Consider the following 21,396-nt stretch of genomic DNA (forward strand, 5'->3'; position numbering starts at 1 on the left):
CTCCCGGGGTCACCCCATTTATGACCACCCCGTTGGCTCCTCCAGGCAACCAAGGCAGAGAGTGGGAGCGCTTTCAGTTCCCCAGTCTCCTGCACTTCACGTTCAACCACCAAATCCACACGCTGTGCCCCTTGAGCCCTTCTTAACAATGTCCCTGATCCATCGCAAGGCTCAGGACATCTTGTCTGTTTCATCACATCAGCCTCCTTCCTGGTCCTCCAATCCGGGCTCCACTCCTTACTCCAGCTCATTCCTCTCACCACCTCCGAAGGACTCTTCCTATAACCGTATCGGATCTGAACCTGCCCTGCTCAAAACCCTTCCAACAGTTTCCACCTTTGAAACAAAGTCAAGGTGCATCATCTGATATTCCAGGCTGTGAATGATCAGCCCCAGCAAACGCCGCTCTCCCTCCACAGCCAAACTCATCACACTTAACCATGTCTCCCCCAAACACACACATACACAGAGCTACTGAACAATTCCGTACCTCCTCAGCCTGCCCCCTTAGCCAGTGTGAACGGAGCCATGTCCTTTCCAACCTGCCAGACCAAGAAGCCTTCCTTTTTCATTCCACTCAACTATAAATACATGTTGAGTTATAAGTTCGTGTAAGGTTTATAGGAGAAAACCACATGAATGACTTAAAATACTGGTCAACACATCATCCAGGAGAGAGATTAATGTTGGAATTTTACTATTAATAGAGTTAATTATCAATAGAGCCCTCCTGCGTTACATTTTCTATATGGTGGTAATCCTTTTCTAATAGAAATCTGTTCATACTCTCTGCTGTTTAAAATTTTCCAATTGCTTTAAAGATAAAATCCAAAATACTTACATGGCGCTCAAGATCCTGTGTGGCAAGGCCCCAGCCCTCGCCTAATTGCTCTCAGTTCTGAGAACAGCTCAAGATCTTTCTGGTCAAGGATGCCTCCACCACCACCACCGCCACCACCACCCCAGAGCTAACTACTCATCCATCCACCAGAAGGACACCTCACAACCAGGACCCAAGCTTCATGGCATCTACCTGTTAATGAAACTCATTGTTCCCCGTTTTCTTTTTTCTTCCAACTTGTAACAGTCTCACAAGACTATAACTGAATTGTTTGCCATGTAAATATTTGCAATGTCTGTTTTCAGCACTCTGGGCCCCATGAGTCCAGGAAAGGAATCTGTCGGCTTCTCCAGTGAATCTCCAGTGTCTGGCACCATGACTGAACATGGTCATTGCTCAACAAATACTGACTGACTGGACTAGATGACGAAAGAAAGGAACAAGATTTGCATTTACAGAAGCTCAGGAAAGGGAAGTTACTTGCCCCAGATCACACAGCCTACGTAAGAGGCAGAATAAGAATTGGAACAGGTATTGGGGTAGCTCCTAGGCCTGCTTCTTTTAGCCTCATGTTCTGGGATGTTATGTCACTCTCTGGATTTGGATTTGGCATGAGGAGGTAGGACAGGAAGGCAGAGTGGGGGAGGGGGATCTGGTGAGTATCAGATCTGGCCTGAAACATCCCCAGAGCCTGCTGTCTCCTGGGCCCCATCCTGCAGGGAGAGCAGCGTGAGGCCCTGGGGGGCTGTTCCTCTTTCTGAGCGGCTGCTAGGAAGGAACCGGTAATGTGCAACACAGAGCCTACCCCTTGTCACCCCCCGTGCATCTGTCTGTCCTGCTGCCTCTGTGGACTCTGTAAGACACCAGCACGGCTGGGGACCATGGGAGGCACAGCCACGACCACGACCCTCACTGCCCTTCTCTGCCTCGGTGGGCTTTGGGGAAGGGAGGGGGGAAGGGGCCCCTCTCCTCCCAGGTCTCAGCTTCACCTGAGAGACCCCAGGTCTAAGAAGGCTCAGGGGGGGCACAACTTGGTGGGGGAGGAAGGGTGTGCTCAGCCCCAGATCTGACCCCAGCGCTCAGGGCCCAGACCAGGCCTGGAGCATCTGTGTGTGCTGGGGGATGGGCGCTCACAGGGAACTCTCTCCCAGGGCTGTGCCCGGACCCATGGGACCAGGTCCCGGCAGGTGAGCCCCCCCAAGACCTGCTTCAATCCCACAAGCCCCTGGTCATCTGGGGGGAGCACAGCAGGTCTGGGATGATGGTGACCAGTCTGGAAGGGGTCTGGGGGTGACAGCTGGGGAAACTGAGGGGAGAAAGGCACCCCTGACACTTCGGGTCTGATTCCTTCCCAGGAATCCACCTGACACCCTCCATCTGGGCTGACCTAGGCCCCATGGTCACCAAGGGAAGCCCTGTGACCATCTGGTGTCCGGGGTCTCCGAGGGCAGATGTCTACCGTCTGTATAGAGAGAGGCCCTCTGGACTCTGGGAGGCTAAGGCCCCAGGGGACTCCAGTAACAAGGCCAGTTTCCCCTTTGAATCCTCGAGCTCAAGCCCTGCAGGGCGGTATCAGTGTGTCTCTCGCAGCAGGAAAGACAGGTAGAGCGGAGTGACCCCCTGCCCCTGGTGGAGACAGGCGGGAGGGAGGACCCGGGTCCCCTCCCACTGCGGCGGCGTCCTCACAGGCAGAGGGAGCAGAGTGTGGGCGCCGGGGGCCGGACGTCTCCCCTCGCAGCCCACACCTGCGGTGAGCGGGGTGACGCTCCCCCTTTAACCCAGCCCCTCCCCCTCCCTCAGGGGTGCGCAGAGCCCCGCCCTCAGCCCAGCCACGCCCTGTGGTGGCCTCACGAGGGAGCGTGTCCCTGGCACGCAGCTCACAGTCTGCAGCGGGCACTTTGCACCTGCTGAAGGAGGGAGGTGCTGACCCGCCCGACACAGGACATCGAGGACCCATGGGAGGGGACAGGCCGTGTGCCCTGTGGGGCCCGTGAACTCCTCCCGTGGGGGGACCTGCGGATGCTATGATTATCCCAGCTCCCTCCGCATGTGTGGTCACACCCCAGTGACCCTCTGCATCGCCAGGTCACAGGTGAGGGCCCCCAGCCCCATCGTTTCCTGGACCCCTGACCTGAGCCTTGTGCCCAGTGAGCCCTGGGGTGATGGGGGTCAGTGATACTGCCCTCCTGGGGCAGAACCACTAGCGAGAGGCTTGGCAGGACCCGGGAGAGCTCTGACTGCAGCCCCGGTGAGCAGTGTGGGGTGAGCGTCCCCCTCGGTGCCACTGCCCCTCTCTGCAGGCGTGTACAGGGGGCCCTCCCTCTCAGCCCAGCCGGGCTCGCTCGTGCTCCGTGGAGACAGCCTGACCCTCCGGTGTCGCTCAAAGGCCGGCTCTGGCAGACTTGCTCTGACCAAGGACGAGGAGGTCACACCTTCCCTCTGTCTTGAGGCCCAGCACAGCCCTGACTTCCCCCTGGGCCATGTGAGCTGCACCCACGGGGGCCGGTACAGATGCTACGGTGGACACGCCTCTCCTGTGTGTGGTCGGCCGCCAGCGCCCCCCTGCACAGCCTGGTGCTGGTGGGGAGCCCCTGTCCTGCCCCACGTCCTGACTGTCTGCTCAGGGTGCTGGGCCCAGGCTCACCCCCGGTGGGGATGGGTCCTGGGAGTGGGCGGAGAGGCTGAGAAGGGGCAGTGGTCTACAGGGAAAGGGAGTGAGAAAAAGGGAGTGGGAGCATGAAGATGAAAGGGACCCACACAGAGGGGCTGAGAGCAGCTGAGAGGGGATCACAGACAGGGTCCCTGGAGAGAGGATGGTGGTCCTTCAGCTCAGGGTCAAGGGTGTGTTGGGGGTGGCTCTGTACACATCACGACCTTCCTCGCCCCCAGGAATATACAGGAAACCCTCCCTCTGAGCCCAGCTGGGGGCCTCTGGACCCTGCACAGAGAACATGACCTTGCAGTGTGGCTCTGAGGTCTGGTCCAATGCCCTCCATCTGTCCAAGGAGGGGTCACTCACTCCGCCCCAGCACCTTCGTCTGCAGGACACGGCTCCACCCTTTCAGAACAACTTCACCTTGAGTGCTGTGACCTCAGCCCACAGTGGGACCTACACGTGCTACAGCTCACTCAGCACCTCCTCCTCCCTGATGTCACAGCCCAGCGACCCCCTGGAGCTCTTGATCTCAGGTGAGGGACCCCAGCCCTGACCCTCTGTGTCTTCCTGGTCAGTTCAGGGTCCTGTCCCCAGCTCTGGGCTGGGCTGGGAGTGAGGGGTTCACAGAAGGAGGGGAATCAACAGTAAAGGGATGGAAAAAGCCAGGGCAACTCCCTTCCCTGCACCATCCTCATCCTCATCCCTGGGGTCCAGACATGTTCCGGGTGGCAGAGAAGACTCGGGTCTGACCAGAAGGGGAAAATACCAGCGTCCCCCACCCCGTCTCCATCCTCCTCTGGTCCCCACTCCTCGTAGTCTCTCACCCTGAGAGAACAACACAAGAGCGGGCGACTAGCAGAGGCCTCGATCCCCAAGCGACCAAGATCACAGGCCCTGGCACAGCTTGTGTCCCAGCGGGGCTGGGAGTCGGGCAGAGATGCAGGGAGACCAAAGGGCTCCCGGGGCTCTGAGGCTGGTGGATGAAGGGTGGGGGGCCGTGCAGAGGGAGATGTCGGGCCATCCTGGGGCAGGGGCAGTGGGCTGCGTGGGGAGAAGCAGCCCCTGGCCCTCCCCTCCTGTCCCGACCCCCAGGGGGCTCCGAGGATGAGCTTCTCCCCCACACAGAGTCAGGCGTGCAGACGGGTGAGTGAGGGTCTCTGTGGGGAGGCGGTGGTGGGAGGAGCTCAGTCTGGTCTTGGCTCAGCCACTTCCTGCGTTAATGGCCTGAGGAAAGTTCCTTCTTCTCACTGGGACCCACGTCCCCGACTGCAAAGGGCAAGAAGTCTGCCCCGACGCTGTGCGTGGGGACGGTGTCTGAGCCTTCCTCCTTAAAGCCAGGGGCTTCAGCCCTCCAAGGAGCAGCCGTGGGGCCAGGGAAAGAGCAGGGCTTGGGAGTCACACCGCGCTGCTACTTCCCAAGCTTGGGATCTTGGCTGAGTCATGTTCCTCGCCGAGTCCGAGGCTCCCCCTGCGGGAAGGAGCCCTCCTGCTTCCTCCCTCAACGGGGAGCCCTCAGCACAGGCCCTGTTTAGAGCTCAGGAAGGCCAGAGCCTCCCGCCTGCCCCTCCCAGACACACACCCCCTTGTCCACACGGGCCCCGGGGGGGGGATGCCAGGCCTCTGCAGAGTGGGGACAGATCTGGGCCGGGCTGGCAGAGGAGTAGGGGTTGGGTTTGAGGGACAGGTCCCTGCACTGGTGTTCTGCCTGGAGGAGACAGCATTAAAAAAATAATTTAAAAAAAATACAAGGGAGCCCACAGTCCTGGGTTCCAACCCCAGCTCTGCCACATCCAGGCTGGGTGACCTGGGGCATGTGCGTTTCCTCTCTGTGCCTCAGTTTCCTCATCTGTAAAGTGGGTGGGAGTGACAGTCACTGTTGCATGATTGTTGTGAAAGTTAGAGGAGATGAATGCACAGACCCCCGGACGAGTCTGCACACAGTAGGCGCTCAATTAAGTGGCACCACTGGCTCACTCATGACGTCACTGGTGCCCCAAGTCTGAAATGGTACCTTGAACGTTCTGATCGCGGTCTCGGTGGCCTTCGTCCTGCTGCCGCCTCATCTTCCTCCTCGTCCGACACCGGGGTCAGGGAAGACGCGGGAAGTCGGGTGAGTAGGGAGTGGGGTGACCTAGGCCCCTGCAGGTGGTGGGCTTAGGGCACCAGCCAAAGGGAAACCTAAGAGACGGGTGAAGTCAGGTTAGAAAACCCCTCCAGCATCTCCGAATGAGAAAATCTAAAAAGAAGAGATTAAATATGCGTGTACACGTATTTTAAAGTATGCTTTTGATTTTTTCAAACTTACGAAATGTTTGAAAACACATGCAAGTTCTGTATTTTATGGTTTAGATTTTTCTCTTGAATTCTTTATGGAGGTGGGAGGGGATGATAATCTTATCAGTTCGTAAGGCCCTCGCAGATCTTACTGTAACCCTAGAGAAGGGTTCTGGGGTGGCTTGGAGGCCGATTCCCAACTTGCTGCAGCGGCCGCAGCATCAGTGCTCGAGGACAGAGGCCGGCAGAAGAGGCAAGACCTCTCCCAAAGACGCCCCCCCCGCCCCCCCCGCCCGGCCCGCGCGCAGCTCCCGCACTGCCCCTCACACGCCTCTCTCCTCCCCCAGCTCCAGCCCAGCTGCTGACTTCCAGGAGGAGAGCTTGTGTAAGGGGAAGAGGGACCCTCCTGGGGGCAGGAGACAGGGCCAGACAATGCGGGTGGGCAGTGGACACCAGGGAGTGGTTGGAAAGGGTTCTGGGCTTGGGGATGCGAGAGCTCGAATCTGATACTGTGTGGCCTGGGCCACATCACTGGCCCTCTCTGGACATCTGCTGTGTGAGATGTCAGGGAATCTTGGCGAGAGATGGGACCCCCTTGTTCTGTCCCCACCGAATGCTGTCGTGGAAGACACACAGCCGGAGGATGGCAGGCGGCTGGACAGTCAGGTCAGCTCCCCCAGTCCTGACCAGGGCACCCACACCTCCTTGTTCAGACGTTACATCCAGCGGCCACTGAACCCTGACGCCACTCAACTCCTGGCAGCCTCTCCCTTCTGGAAGCACCTGCCCTGTGGGCTGCTGCAACCCCACACCTGGTCTCCTCTGACCTTCAAGGTGTTGCATGCTCAGGTCGAGCTGGCAGGGCTGAAGGTTAGGGCTAAGAGTCTGCGCCCCCAAAAGGGGCTCAATCCAAACCTGGGGCTGCAGAGCGGCCCAGAGGGGATGCCTTCTGAACTCCAGAGGATTCTAAAATCCTCGCTCAGCCCTTGGCTGTCTGTTCGGGGTCGGGTGGACCCCAGCAACGCACCTCGAGTGCTGGTTAACTGGGGTGAGGATCAGCTCCCGTTCACACTCTGGCGATCCCTAACTCCCTCCCAGGCTGCAGCGGGGTCTGACTGTCCCTCCAAGTTGATGGCGCCACACCCAGCTCCTATCTCCAGTCCTGCCCTCGCCCCTGCACCAAACTTACACAACCAGCCACCAGTCACAGCAATTTCAACTTCCTTCACTTCCCTCCTCCCTGAGGCTCAAAGCTACAGGGACTGAAGGAAGGAAAGATTCAGAGACCACCCGTCACTGTCTCCAGCAGAGGCCTGATGACTAAGACCACCAAGGAGTGCCTCCTTTCCTCCCGGGACCCAGGCTTCCCCCACCCAACCACCCTCCCTCCCTCTCACCCACCGCAGGCCGCCGCATCTGAAGCCCCCCAGGATGTGACCTATGCCCAGCTGAACCACTCGACCCTCGGACGGGAGACTGCACCCCCCACCCCCCAGTCAGGGGAGCCCCCAGCAGAGCCCAGCGTGTATGCTGCTCTCGCGGTCCGCTAGCCCAGTAAGGACCCAGGGCCCACGCTCCAGGGACCGGATTTCAGGGACCCCCAGGAGCTGCCCCCATAAACGCTTATAATGAACTCCAGCCAGCCTGGAGTCCCGACACGAACCACCAGGAGCTTCTGAGCCCTCCTGGAAGCCAACTGCTTCCAGAACTCCATGGACATCACCGCTGATTTTATGGTCCCTACCAAGGGTCCTGACCTCAAGGACCCTACAGAACTGCCATCAACACCTTGGGGTGAGGGAGGCCTACCACCCAGCCCAAGTAGGCTGCGAGGACTTGGATTCTTCTGCAGGCTTCACAGCGACTTCGCAAAGAACCCTGAGCCCTCACTGAGAAGCTGGCCACTTACATCACAGCCCCAAATCCCCCAGACCGGGTGCGCCCTGTGGCTGCAGCTGCTGCGAGGTTGCCCAATTCCAAGTGTTCCTCATTTCCTGAGACCGAGCCCCTTCCTTCCCTGCCCGAGGCAGCTTCGCAAACAGAAAAGACTGCCTCCCTTGCGCCCATGAATATCATCAGAAACTCCAAATGCCGGGGGAGGGCAGGGTTCCCCTGCATCCTCTGCCTGGAAAGGACTCCTCGCCCCACATGCAAATGGGCGGCTGAGAATTTCCTTCTGGTTTTGTCTTAAAGAACCTTCCTCATACTACTACTGGTCTCCCTGCTGTGATAAGCTATGTGTAGACATGTTTGTTAGGACACCGCAGCCCAGCCCTAAGGCGAAAAGGACCACCATCTTGCAGGTGGTACCAAGTACCTGAACAAAGCCGACCAGGCCCCTCTGTGTGTGTGTGGAAACCCGCTGAAGGACGCAGCCTGCACTTCCTACTGCAGAAGGCTTGTGTTCAGAGCAGGGAGGAAAAGAGAAACACCAATCAACACCAGTCCTGAAGTGTTTTATTATCTGACCGACTGGAAAACTAGACACTCCATCAGGCCAGGCGGGACCTTAATCCTCCTCCTCGTCATCGCCAGCTCCAGCCCCGCCCTGGCCCTTCTTGGCGTTCTTCCTCTTCACGCGGCCGGGGCGGCCGCCCCCGTACGGAGAGCGGAGGGAGAAGTCGATGTGCTTCTGGGAGTCCAGGCGGACAATGAAGGACGGGATGTTCACCACCTGCTTGCGGACCCTGGAGGGGACGGCAGGTGAAGAGGACAGGGGAACAGGACGCTGCTCTCCTCTCCGCCTGTGCTTTGCAGCTGGCAGGGCTGGTGCTATAGAGCTGCACTGACTCTGAAGCAATAATGGGAAGGGCATTCCTGATCCTAAGGAATTGCTGTGTGTTCCGGAGAGCTTTCAGGCATCACCTGATTCACACAAATGCATCCACCTTTACATTCACACTTCACAGAAGGGAGAGAGCAATTCAGAAGTAACCCACGAGACCAGAGTGAATGAGGTGAGGTGGCAGCATATACACCCAAGACCTGCTTTTCAAATACACAACTGTGCCAGGCACTTCAGATATTCTCAACTGTGTGTATCACACACTGAGCTTTATTAGCAGGTGTAGTTTCACTGTCTTCGAAGCAGCAACCCGAAAGAATAGGGGTTGTTTCATTTCAGACAAGCAACGTGAGAGGCTCCTGCCCGTGGGTCACGGGGCTAACGAAAGGCTGCGGCAGAAATTCAGTATGTGTGTGTCCCGCCCACTTACTACACAGCTCAACTGGGCCTCGTGAACGGGGCCCAATTTACAAAGGGTAAACGGAGTACTCAGATAAAGACCCATCTGGCCTCTGGTCTTCACTGTGGCAGCTGCCACCATGAGCATCAGACCCTGGCCTATGGTGAACTCACCAAATTAAGGCCGACAGGAGAGCGCACTGTAGTGGGCAGGGCCTGGAGTGGCTTCACAAGGGCCCACTACACAGCCAAACCCACCCAAGTCAGTTAGCCCCAGTGACTCCTCTCAACTGGACACCAAGGGCTGTTACCTGTCCAGCTACCTGCACGCCTCGGAGAAGCCTTCGCAAGGTGTACGGCTCCAGCCGCAGTGACCCTTGCGCTGGGCTACGGGGGGACGAGGCTGCCCCCAGCCCCCCCATGAGCTGTTTGTAGGGGTCAATCTGTACCCTCAAGGGGAGCTCACACCTTCCTCACCTCCGAGGGCTGCACAGGAGATAGGGACAGCGGCTTAGCGAGGGCGACCATCAGAGGGGATGGGGCGGGGAAGGCTCAGGGAGCCCAGAGGCGGTACCTGATATGGCGCTGGCGGATCAGCACGCGGGCGTGGTGGATGGACTTGGCCAGGCCCAGCTTGAAGACCTGGGTCTGCAGGCGTCTCTCCAAGAAATCCTCAATCTTCAGGCCCAAGATGTAATCCAGCTTCATCTTGCCCTCGTCCAGCACCCCGATACGGACGAGTCGCCGCAGCAGGGCGTTGCCTGGTAAGAGGGGAAGGAAGGCCTGCCTCAGCATTCTGGCTGACCTCAGGCTTCTGGGTTCAAACCCTCCACCTCCAAATCACGGTGGTGGGACAAAGTAGGAAGTAAGAGCGAATTCTGATACAGGACTCAGAATGCTATTACGTGAGCCACTGTGACTACCGGAATCCTCACACCACCCTAAGGCAGGTGGCTACATGCAACTCTGTTCACCTGAAAAAGGAAGAACCTTCCAGAGTTGTTGGGAAGAGTAATGAGACAACCCCCTTGAAAGGCTTAGCATTCATCTGCAAAAGTCTAAGTGCTGCTGTTCCTAAACTACTCCTCCCATAACACAGCATAGCGGCTAGGAGCTAATATTCTAGAGTCAAGAAAGCCCTACTAATCAAATGAGGTTAAACCACCTTCCGTATCTATACTATTGGAACAGTATCAGAACCAATCTTATAGGCCTGAAAAAGACTGGGCATACACTTAAGCTGAGCACATGTCATCCATTCTACCATTCTGAGATTTTCTACTAAAAAGATGGTGTGGACCGAACAGTGCCGGGCACAAAGTAATCCAGCAGGGGTCAGCCTCTACCTTTCACACAACCCTACTTCTTGTCCACGGGCATCCAAAGCTCCACTCAGGACAGCTCTTGGGATGCTGTGGGCAAACCCCTTCCCCCAGGCTCACACTCACTGCGCTCCTTATCACCACACAGGATTATCACTAACACCCTGACACTGGGGTAAAAGCACCATTACCACCCCACCCCTCCCTTGCCCCCAGGCAAAGCTTGAAGGAAAGATGGCTCACTGTGATGACAAAGTCTTCCTAGCAGACCAGGAACCTAGCAGACCAGAATCTAAATGGAGAAACATACTATACACACTATATACCTTTCCCAACATCCCAGGTCATAATATGCACTGAATAAATGCTGAACACATAACAAGGATATTCTCCCATTTACAACTGCATAAAAGATGAAAAACCTACACAATGAAAAATATAAGACACTGATGAAAAAAATTAAAAACACAAATAAATGGAAAGATATAGTTAAAATGCCCATACTACCTAAAAGCAATATACAGATTCAATGCACTCCCTATCAAAATTCCAATGCCATTTTTCACAGAAAAACAACAAACAGACCTAAATTTTTATGGTACCACAAAAGACCAATCTTAAGAACAAAGCCAATCTTAAGAACAAAACTGGGCTTCCCTGGTGGCGCAGTGGTTGAGAACCTGCCTGCCAATGCAGGGGACACGGGTTCGAGCCCTGGTCTGGGAAGATCCCACATGCCGCGGAGCAACTAGGCCCGTGAGCCACAATTACTGAGCCTGTGCGTCTGGAATCTGTGCTCCGCAACAAGAGAGGCCGCGATAGTGAGAGGCCGCGCACCGCGATGAAGAGTGGCCCCCGCTTGCCGCAACTAGAGAAAGCCCTCGTACAGAAACCAAGACCCAACACAGCCAAAAATAAATAAATAAATAAAAATTTAAAAAAAAGAACAAAGCTGTATACATTACAAAGCTATAGTAATCAAAAGAGTATGCTATTGGCATAAAAAACACATCAAGGGAACAGAATAAAGATCCCAGAAATAAACCCACAGAAATTAATGGTCAATTTACAACAAAGGAGCCAGGAATATATAACGGGGAAAGAAAAGTCTCGTCAATAAATGGTGTCGGGAAAACTGGACAGTCACATGCAAGAATGAAACTGGACCCCTACCTTATCCTGTACACAAAAATTAACTCAAAATCGGGCATTCCCAGGCAGTCCAGTGGTTAGGACTGGGTGCTTTCACTGCCGCGGCCAAGGTTCCTCAATCCCTGGTCGGGGAACTAAGATCCCGCAAGCTGTGTGGCGGGCGGGGGGGAAAAAGAAACTCAAAATGGATTAAAGACTTGAATGTAAGACCTGAAACCATGAAACTCCTAGAAGAAAACATAGGCAGTAAGGTCCTTGACATATCTGGGAGATGATTTTTTTTGGATTTGACCCTAAAGCAAAGGCTACAAAAGCAAAAATCAAAAAGTGGGACCACACCAAAAAAGCTTCTGCACAGCAAAAGAAATTAACGAAATGAAAAGGCAACGTACAGAATGGGAGAAAATATTTGCAAATCATGTATCTAATAAGGGGTTAATACCCAAAATATGTAATGAACTCATACAACTCAAGAGCAAAAATGGACTTCCCTGGTGGTGCAGGGGTTAAGAATCCGCCTGCCAATGCAGCAGACACGGGTTCGAGCCTTGGTCCAGGAAGATCCCACATGCTGCGGAGCAATTAAGCCCGTGCGCCACAACTACTGAGCCTATGCTCTAGAGCCCGCGAGCCACAACTACTGAAGCCCGAGCGCCTAGAGCCCATGCTCCGCAACAAGAGAAGGCACCGCAATGAGAAGTTTGCACCCCACAATGAAGAGCAGACCCCGCTCGCTGCAACTAGAGAAAGTCCGTGTGCAGCAACGAAGACCCAACACAGCCAAAAATAAATAAATAAAAATAAATAAATCTATAAAAAATTTTAAAAACCCAAAAAAACAAACACCTCAATTAAAAAATGGGAAGATGATCTGAATAGACATTTTCCCAAAGACATACAGGTGGCCAAAAATTACAAGAAAAGGTGCTCAACATCATTAATCATCAGGAAAATGCAAATCAAAACCACAATGAGACCTTAAAACTTCTCATCACAAGAAAAAGTTTTGTAACTATAAAACTATGTGCACCTGGGGCTTCCCTGGTGGCGCAGTGGTTGAGAATCTGCCTGCCAATGCAGGGGACACGGGTTCGAGCCCTGGTCTGGGAAGATCCCACATGCCGCGGAGCAACTAGGCCCGTGGGCCACAACTACTGAGCCTGCGTGTCTGGAGCCTGTGCTCCGCAACAAGAGAGGCCACAATAGTGAGAGACCCGCGCACCGCGATGAAGAGTGGCCCCCGCTTGCCACAACTAGAGAAGGCCCTTGCACAGAAACGAAGACCCAACACAGCCAAAAATAAATAATAAATAAATAATAAATTAATTTTAAAAAAAGCAAACTATGTGCACCTGAAACTAATATAATAATGAATTATAAATTATACCTCAATTTAAAACACAGACATGATATTCAAATAGTAATATAAAAACATATTCAAAGGTAAACAAAAGTGAGTTTGGGATTATCTACCAGTTTGGACACTTCATGCCTTTTTGTCCTTACATTAGAAAATAGAAACTTGACAATAATTCAACCTGTATTACTTCAAAAATATATTTCATATTTACTATTAAACCACCAACATCCTTAAACAATGGGGAGGGTCATCAATACAGGGAAAACCTTATTTTGTATGAAGACAAAAATAACACCGATAAACTCTGCATCTTCAACAGGATCATGTCCAACTACTAAAAATTGTTACATGGGCTCCATTTGGCCAAAGCATTAACAATCAATCAGTTTTCCTTTTTTTTAGACTAGTTTTATCTATCTGTTTATCTATCTATCCATCTATTTACTTTTATTTGGTTGTGCCAGGCAGGTCTTAGTTGAGGCAGGCCGGCTCCTTAGTTGCAGCTCGAAGGCTCCTTAGTTGTGGCACGCATGTGGGATCTAGTCCCTGACCAGGTATCGAACCCAGGGCCCTGCATTGGGAGCGTGGAGTCTTAACCACTGGAAGCCCCCCAGAATCAGTTTTTAAAATGTAAAAGCCAAACCAATAAATCTTTTAAGAATGTAAGCCAGTGGGCACCTCAGCGGCAAAGGGGCCCTTGTCACTACGGCACGCGGCAGGCCTGTAAGTGCCTTAGGTTCTCATGTGAAAAATGGGTGCAATACCTGTCCTCCCTAAGCTGGGTAAGAAAGGAGTTCATACCTGTCAGTGACTGCACGAACCAGTCAGTCTTTTTATCAGATGAGACTCTCACACCTTAGTGGGCGAGGCTGCATCGGAAGCAAGGCAAGGCTGTAGCGAGGCTGTGGCCTCGAGCAATTGCCTCAGAGCTTGCAGGCTCCTCCTCCCCATCCCAGGAATCTAAAGAGCTTCATTCACTAGAAAGTGTGCTACCTGATGCTTCCCTCTTGCAACTTCCACTTCCACCCTGAAAGCCAAATAATCCCTGGACACTTGCCTCTCACCCTGCCCTACGCCATCTCTTTGTCACATGACTGCTTATCACCTAAGTTTCTCTGTGATTATCTCCATCTTCAGCAAGTTCCCCCTGAGACCAGAACCAGCTGCGGGTCTGTCACCTAGACTCAGGGATAAAGTCCCACCCAATACCAGTGTCCATGGGGGAGATTCCTCAATTATCATGAGACTGTCAAAGGAGTTTATGAACTAACAAAAGTTTAAGAATGAAAACCTCTCACATCCTTGGGCCTTGGACAGATAAGAGTGATAAATGTGTGGTAGTTAGTTAAACACGCTCCAAACCTTTCTCAACCTCTAATATGGATGACCACTCATGCTTAACAACGAGGAGTGTAACAGCACTTCCCTCCTCAGTCACAGTTTGGGAGAAAAGTCAGACTAGCAACCCTGACTGAGAATAAAAAGCCAGGTGCCCAAGGAAGCCTGACGGGTTTCCCAGCCCCTCCTGCTTTCCACCAGAAATCAAGATTTCCCAGGGACAGGCCAAAAGCAAGTTATCAAGATGACACCTAGGCAGTGGCCAATTTTAGAGGCAACTAAAAACAAGTTGTAGACACTTCGAGTAAACTTCATGTTGTATAAGTTTTATCCCAATAAAAACTGTTACAAAAAAACCAAACAAGATACAGAACCACCTACAACCAAACTCACATCTGTTAGAATCACAAACTGTATGTATGTATGTACGTGTATGTATGTACATATATGTATATATGTATGTATGTATGCGTGTGTGTGCGTACATATACCTTCCACACCAGGATACAATGCAGAACACACTAACCAAGCCTACTGATTACTTCTTACACTTAGACACTGCTTCAACTTTTGGTGATGTTCTCTAAGCTTCTCCGGGAACCCTCACTCCATCCCCATCGCTGAACTCACCTGAACTCTGGAGCCTGCCCTCCAGTCCCACCTACGGCGGGAGGCCTCTGACCATTTGCTCATTTGAAAAAGAGTATTATCAGTACCTGCTATGAGCCTGCTTGTGCAGATTAAATAATGTACACCAAGAGCTTAGAAAAAGGGATGCAGTGAGCCTCATAAATACCAGCTATTTTAATATTTTTGCCACTTGAAGCCACAATCTAAGAGGTCCTACTAAAATCTGATCATGTCAATCATTCCTTCCAAAAGCTCTCCATTAACTCCCTATCTCAAGGTAGAAATCTAGAACTTTAAGAGTCTAAAAGATGATAAATTCTGTCACGTGTACCTTACCACAGTTTTTTTAGTCACTGTAATTACTATATGATCTGTACCCTCTCCAAAATCCCCTGCAATGTTCTTCCCTGTGAAATCCACAGGTCCTCTTCTGTTCAGACCTTGAGTAAATGTCCTTGACCACCATGTTAAAGCAGGCAAATGTACACAGTAAAGCTCCCTCCCTGCTAGAACCATCCAACATTTCAGGAATTTCAGTCTATTCCCACCCCCAGTGAACAAGACACACAAGCTGCAGTACTGTTTTGCTACGCTGTGTACAGCTAGAGCCAGGTGGCCAAGCTTGCTGAGCACTGTTAGTTCTAATCAAGAGGAAACTGAAGCCCAATGTTTCCCATACACACCTTCAAACAGACGCCGCGGGTCTTTCTCATCCAGTGTCAGCAGCTCCCGGGCAGCCTTGCGGATCTTGGCCAGGGTAAATTTGACCCTCCAGACCTCACGTTTGTTCCGGAGCCCATACTCGCCTGCAAAGAACGTGCGAACAAGTTCAGTCCCACGGACTAGTGAAAAGGATTGGTGGTCTCGGGGTACATAAAATCTAAACAACGAACGATCCCGAATTCGGGGAAGAGGGAGGGGGACACACCGGAGGGATTCCAGCAGAATGAGCACGTGGGCGGCCTCACCCACGTGTTAGCTTCCCCGGCTCGGGAAGCAGAAACCTTGCATTAGCCACTCACCGATCAGCTTCAGCTCTTGGTCGAGGCGGGACTTCTCGAAGGGTCTCCGCGGGGTCACATAGGTTTTGCGACAAACCCAGCTCCGGGCCACCGGCATGCTGGCTCTACTTGCCCGTCTGTGTGGAAAGGAGAGTGGACAGTGAGGACTTGGAGCAGCGCCTGCGCAGTCCCACAACTCAGCTAGAACCTCGCGGCGCCGAGGGAAAATATCGCGAGAACCGTCCCTCAAGCTTTTATAACCGATACCATTCCCACTACTCTCCAACCACCTTCATCTCACCTGCATCTTCTTTAGCGAACTCATTAAAGCTCGGATGGTCCGCAAGATCTTACAACCCACACCCGAAATAAAGAGCACAGCAGTACACCTCACCTACGCTCTCCCTCCGGTAACCGAGAAAAAGGCACACGCGTCCCCCGGCCGCGCTCTTATAGCAGCGCCGCAGTCTTGTGACGTCAGCACGCGCAGCGCCCGCCTGCACCAATCAGAAAAGACGTTGGCGGGCGGCGAAAGCAATAGAGACGAGAGGTTGGGCCAGAGCGGCGTGCTAAGTTGGGAGGACCTCGTCTCTAGCTGACAAGGTGTCGGAGCATCGTCCGGTGAGAAGTGAGGACTGCTCTCCGCCCTCGGGTGGTTACTTAAGTACCGTCAGCTAGCCTCTGAGTCGCAGTATAAAGTTGGAGTATTCATCGCCACCGCCACTAGACTTCAGCCGGCTCCGACTCTGTGAAAAGATCCCCAGACGGTTGGAGCTGTGCGAAATCAAAGCTCCTTCCAGAAGATAATGTTATATCCATGAATAATAAATCATTTTTCATATCAGAATGTCAACCCGAAGCACAGCCTGAAGCCAGTCTGCCCTTTGGAACCCTAAAACAAATCCTCTACTCGTGAAGCTTTGAGCCTTAGGGGAACAGGGAAAAAATAATAATAAAGTAGATCATTTCAGAGTGGTGCTGTGAAGAAAATAAATTACTGATAATGACTGAGGGAAAATGGTACTCCAGATAGGATGGTCAGGGAAGCCTCTTTAAGAAGGTGATTGACTTTTTTTTAACTTGAGACCCAATGATTAAAAGGTTTTGTGCCTCTTCATCAAAGACAGCAGTTTACATCCTGAGGTTTCCTTTGGGTTTCCAGAACAGGGAAAATGTTCTGACACCTCTTGTTATAAACCTGGAGCAATTTATACATTGTTTTTTGATCTCCTCGGCCAACATCTTCCTCTCAGACAGGATTATTTCCTCTAGTCCTTTTCTCTCTGGGATAATCCCATTCACACCAATGACTTTCTTTATCGCTGTTAGATAATATTTAATGAGCATTCTAAATGTGCTGGGCTTTGGGCTAAACACCTTATGGTTTTTTTGTTTTTGTTTGTTTTTATTTTGTTTTGTTTTGTTTTTAATTCGTGTGACCCATGATTTCCATCACTAAAAATAATAACAGGTGACATTCTGGAATATTTACTATGTATCAGGCCCTGTTCTCAGAACTTTACATATGTTAATTTACTTAATCCTCAATACATATTTAAGGAGGACTCTCAGAGAAGTTGCCCTCCCTCATAGTAATACTTTTATAGATGCTTGCTTAAGGAGCACTAATACTATTATCCTATTTTATAGAGGCAGATACTGAGGCATCAAAAAGTGGTTACAGAACTTGCCCAAGACTGCACAAAGTGGAAATAAATTAAGACTGACCGGATGAGAACAAGCAAAGGCTATCTATTCAGAGTAAGGGAGTCAGTCACCATCACTCATGTTTTGGCAGAGACTCAAAGGCAGGCAGAGGTGTGGGAAAGCTATATAGCAGAAAAAAGGAAAGGCTTCAGGTGTCCCCGATTGGAGGCTGTCGTCATGGAGAAGCTAGACGTGGGCAGACTAGAAGTTAGGTACCCTATGCGATTGGTTGGGGTACATATTTGGCTTTCTTTTCTTGGTCCTAAATTGGAAGTGGGGACAAAAATTAGTAGAGTTGTGAATTACTAATCAAGTCCTGGCCCTTTTGGACCTATTGTTGTAGGGGTTATTATTTGGCTCCTTGGATTGTTACTTCCTACAAGCCTGCCTTATAGCAGGCTGGCTTCCTGAGCTGTTTTTTGTTTGTTTATTGAAGTATAGTTGATTTACAATATTGTGTTAGTTTCACTTGTACAGCAAAGTGATTGAGTTATAAATACATATATTTTTCAGATTCTTTTCCATTATAGGTTATTACAAGATATTGAATATATTTCCCTGTGCTATACAGTAAATCCTTGTTTTTTATCTATTTTACGTATAGTAGTGTGTATATGTTAATCCCAAACTCCTAATTTATCATTCCTCCCCCCCATTGTCCCCTTTGGTGACCGTAAGTTTGTTTTCTATGTCTGTGAATCTGTTTCTGTTTTGCAAATAAGTTCATTTGTATCATTTTTTTAGATTCCACATATAAGTGATATCAGAGAATACTTGTCTTTCTCTGTCTGACTTACTTCACTTAGTATGATAATCTCTATGTCTATGTTGCTGCAAATGGCAATATTTCATTCTTTTTTACGGCTGAGTAACATTCCATTGTATATATACACATCTTCTTTATCCATTCATCTGTCGATGGGCATTTAGGTTGCTTCCATGTCCTGGCTATTGTAAATAGTGCTGCAATGGACATTGGGGTGCGTGTATCTTTTCGAAGTACGGTTTTCCCTGGATATATGCCCAGGAGTGGGATTGCTGGATCATATGATAATTCTATTTTTAGTTTTTGAAGGAACCTCCACACTGTTCTCCATAGTGGCTGCACCAATGTACATTCCCACCAAGAGTGTAGGAGGGTTCCCTTTTCTTCACACCCTCCCCAGCATGTATTATTTGTAGACTTTTTGATGATGGCCATTCTGACCAGTGTGAGCTGTTTATTATAGATAAGGGGGCTGTTTTCTGGGCAGGCTGCTGCAGTCTGTGGATCAGAGTTCTGTTTTCATATATGATCTGGCCGTTGTCTGTTTGTATATTCAGCCTCTCAGCAACCAGAAGTCAGGCCAGCATTGCAGCTGGGACAGTATGGCCCCATAGCCCACGCTCTTCACCGCTGTTTTCTGCAGCTGCTGACCAGCGGACTCAGCAGTCAGTATTCCCTCCTCAGAGCAACAGTCCCACTCAGTCCTTTCCTTTATGACATCACCCTGCTTTATCCAGATGGCTTGGGTTCAAATTCAGCAGTCCCCAATTACTAGCTCTAATACCTCAGACAAGTTTCTCAGTCATTCTGTGCCTCAGCTTCCTCATCTATAAAATGGGGGTGACGACCGCACCCACCTCATAGGGTTATCATAAGGATGAAATGATGCAATCTATGCAAATTGTTTAGGATAGTGCTTGGCACCAAGAAAGCACTCAGCGTTAATTACCATTATCATTATTATTCTCTCATTGTATTTCTGTATCTGTCAGACTACCTTGTTCTTTTTTGTTTTCTTGTTTACAAGTTAGCTCCTAGACAAAAAAGTTATAGAAGGGCAGGGACTTCCCTGGTGGTCCAGTGGTTAAGACTCCACACTCCCAATGCAGGGGGCCTGGGTTCGATCCCTGGTCAAGGAACTAGATCCCACGTGCATGACTCAACTAAGAGTTCGCATGCCACAACTAAGGAGCCAGCAAGCCGCAACTAAGGAGCCTGCCCAGCGCAACCAAATAAATATTTTTAAAAATAAAAATAAATAAATTTTTTTTAAAAGTCTGTAGGAGGGCAGAGACCTCATCTTTCCTGTTTATCAGTGTCTTAGCACAGGCCTAACGTATAAGCTGACAGTCAAAACATTGTTAAATGTATGAATAACTTAACTATACATGCATCATTGGTGTTTCAGAGTTTCCAACGACCCCCTCCTCAGGTTCGATTCATTTGCTAGAGCAGCTTACAGAACTGAGAAACACCTTACTTACTAAAATTAGAGGTTTATTATAAAAGGATATAACCCAGGAACGTCCAAATGGAAGAGATGCACAGGGCAATGTATAGGGAAAGGGTGATGACCTTCCCCACTCATCATTGCTTTAATTTGCATTTCCTTGATGACAGATGATGTGCAACATCTTTTCACGTGCGTATTGGCATCTTTTTATCTTCTTTGGTGAGGTATCGGTTAAGGTCTCTGGTCCATTTTTTTAATCAGGTTGTTTTCTTATTGTTGACTTTTAAGAGTTCTTTGTATATTTTGGATAACAATCCTGTATCAGATGTGTCTTTTGCAATATTTTCTCACAGAAGTTTTTAATTTTAACAAAGTCCAGCATATCTATTTTTTCTTTCACAGATCATGCCTTTTAGTGCCGTACCTAAAATGTCATCAATGGTACTTCCCTGGTGGTGCAGTGGTAAAGAATCTGCCTGCCAATGCAGGGGACACCGGTTCCAGCCCTGGTCTGGGAAGATCCCACATGCTGCGGAGCAACTAAGCCCTTGTGCCACAACTACTGAGCCTGCGCTCTAGAGCCTGTGAGCCACAACTACTGAGCCTGTGTGCCACAACTACTGAAGCCCCCCCGCCTAGAGCCCGTGCTCTGCAACAAGAGAAGCCACCGCAATGAGAAGCCCGCTCACCGCAACTAGAGAAAGCCCACATGCAGCAACGAAGACCCAACGCAGCCAAAAATAAAAATAAATGTTTAAAAAAAGTAATAAATAAAGTAAAATGTCATCGCCATACCCAAGGTCATCTAGGTTTTCTCCTATGTTATCTGCCAGGAGTTCTACAGTTTTGCATTTTTACATTTAGGTCGATGATCCATTTTGAGTTAATTTTTGTAAAGGGTGTAAAGTCTGTATCTGGATTTTTTCTTTTTTGCATGTGGAGGCCCTCAGAATAGTTTTTAATGAGGAACTTTTGAGAGGGAAGACTCAGGACGCAGGTACTGAGTCATCAAAGTACCTTGTTGTAGAGAGAAGAGAGGCATTACAAAACAGGCAGAAGTATAGAGTGTTAGCCAGGCAGGGGTTAGTGTCCTAGTTTAAATTAATCAAAGCTTAGGGAATTCCCTGGTGGTCCAGTGGTTAAGACTCTGTGCTTCCACTGCAGGGGGTGCAGGTTCTATCCCTGTTTGGGGAACTAAGATCTCACATGCCACGTGTTGTGGCCAAAAAAAATAAATAAATAATCTAAGCTTGCAGGACATCAAGAGTCTATCAAGTTTATTCACCAAATAGGGCAAGAAAGAAAGAAGAAATTGGGGGGGGGGGTAGAAATTGAGAACCAGAGGTGGAGACTTTCAGCCCCAGAATTTTCACCATGTGACTGTATTACAGTAACGAAATCTATGTGACCAAACAAAGCTACACATTTAAAAAATCAAGGTAGGGACTTCCCTGGTGGCGCGGTGGTTAAGAATCCGCCTGCCAATGCAGGGGACACGGGTTGGAGCCCTGGTCCGGGAAGATCCCACATGCCGCGGAGCAACTAAGCCCGTGCGCCACAACTACTGAGCCTGTGCTCTAGAGCCCGTGCTCCACAAGAGAAGCCACTGCAATGAGAACCCCGCGCACCGCAACGAAGAGCAGCCCCCGCTCGCCGCAACTAGAGAAAGCCCGCGCACAGCAACGAAGACCCAACGCAGCCAAAAATAAATA

General features: G+C 50.7%; 2 protein-coding genes across 6 annotated transcripts; one reads left to right on the forward strand and one right to left on the reverse strand.

Moving 5' to 3' along the window:
* The first annotated feature begins 1,060 nt into the window (after nt 1–1,060).
* LOC118885379 (leukocyte immunoglobulin-like receptor subfamily B member 3) lies at nt 1,061–7,321 on the forward strand. The gene is given in 13 exon segments (XM_036834010.1): nt 1,061–1,771; nt 1,993–2,041; nt 2,210–2,439; nt 2,442–2,480; nt 2,642–2,773; nt 2,776–2,880; nt 2,883–2,933; nt 3,142–3,366; nt 3,369–3,421; nt 3,886–4,030; nt 4,590–4,640; nt 6,535–6,641; nt 7,178–7,321. Coding segments are annotated over 13 exon segments (1,476 nt in total). The 5' UTR covers nt 1,061–1,626.
* An 885-nt stretch (nt 7,322–8,206) lies between these two features.
* On the reverse strand, nt 8,207–16,238 carry RPS9 (ribosomal protein S9). 5 transcript variants are annotated; one of them, XR_005017381.1, is made up of 6 exons: nt 16,060–16,180; nt 15,780–15,895; nt 15,441–15,563; nt 9,530–9,716; nt 9,267–9,441; nt 8,212–8,458 (listed from the first exon to the last, which is right to left on the reverse strand). XR_005017381.1 is itself a non-coding variant. In XM_036832686.1 (5 exons), exons 2-5 carry the CDS (start codon nt 15,874–15,876, stop codon nt 8,281–8,283), a joined length of 585 nt encoding a protein of 194 aa, XP_036688581.1. In that variant the 5' UTR covers nt 15,877–15,895; nt 16,153–16,238; the 3' UTR covers nt 8,207–8,280. The 5 variants fall into 5 exon arrangements, 3 of the variants coding, with proteins under 3 accessions (XP_036688581.1, XP_036688582.1, XP_036688583.1); XR_005017380.1 differs by having other exon boundaries at nt 8,336–8,458; nt 16,153–16,238; XM_036832686.1 differs by lacking the exon at nt 9,267–9,441 and having other exon boundaries at nt 8,207–8,458; nt 16,153–16,238.
* Nucleotides 16,239–21,396: the final 5,158 nt, after the last annotated feature.

Source organism: Balaenoptera musculus, chromosome 19 (assembly GCF_009873245.2).
Source record: "Balaenoptera musculus isolate JJ_BM4_2016_0621 chromosome 19, mBalMus1.pri.v3, whole genome shotgun sequence".
NCBI lineage: Eukaryota > Metazoa > Chordata > Mammalia > Artiodactyla > Balaenopteridae > Balaenoptera > Balaenoptera musculus.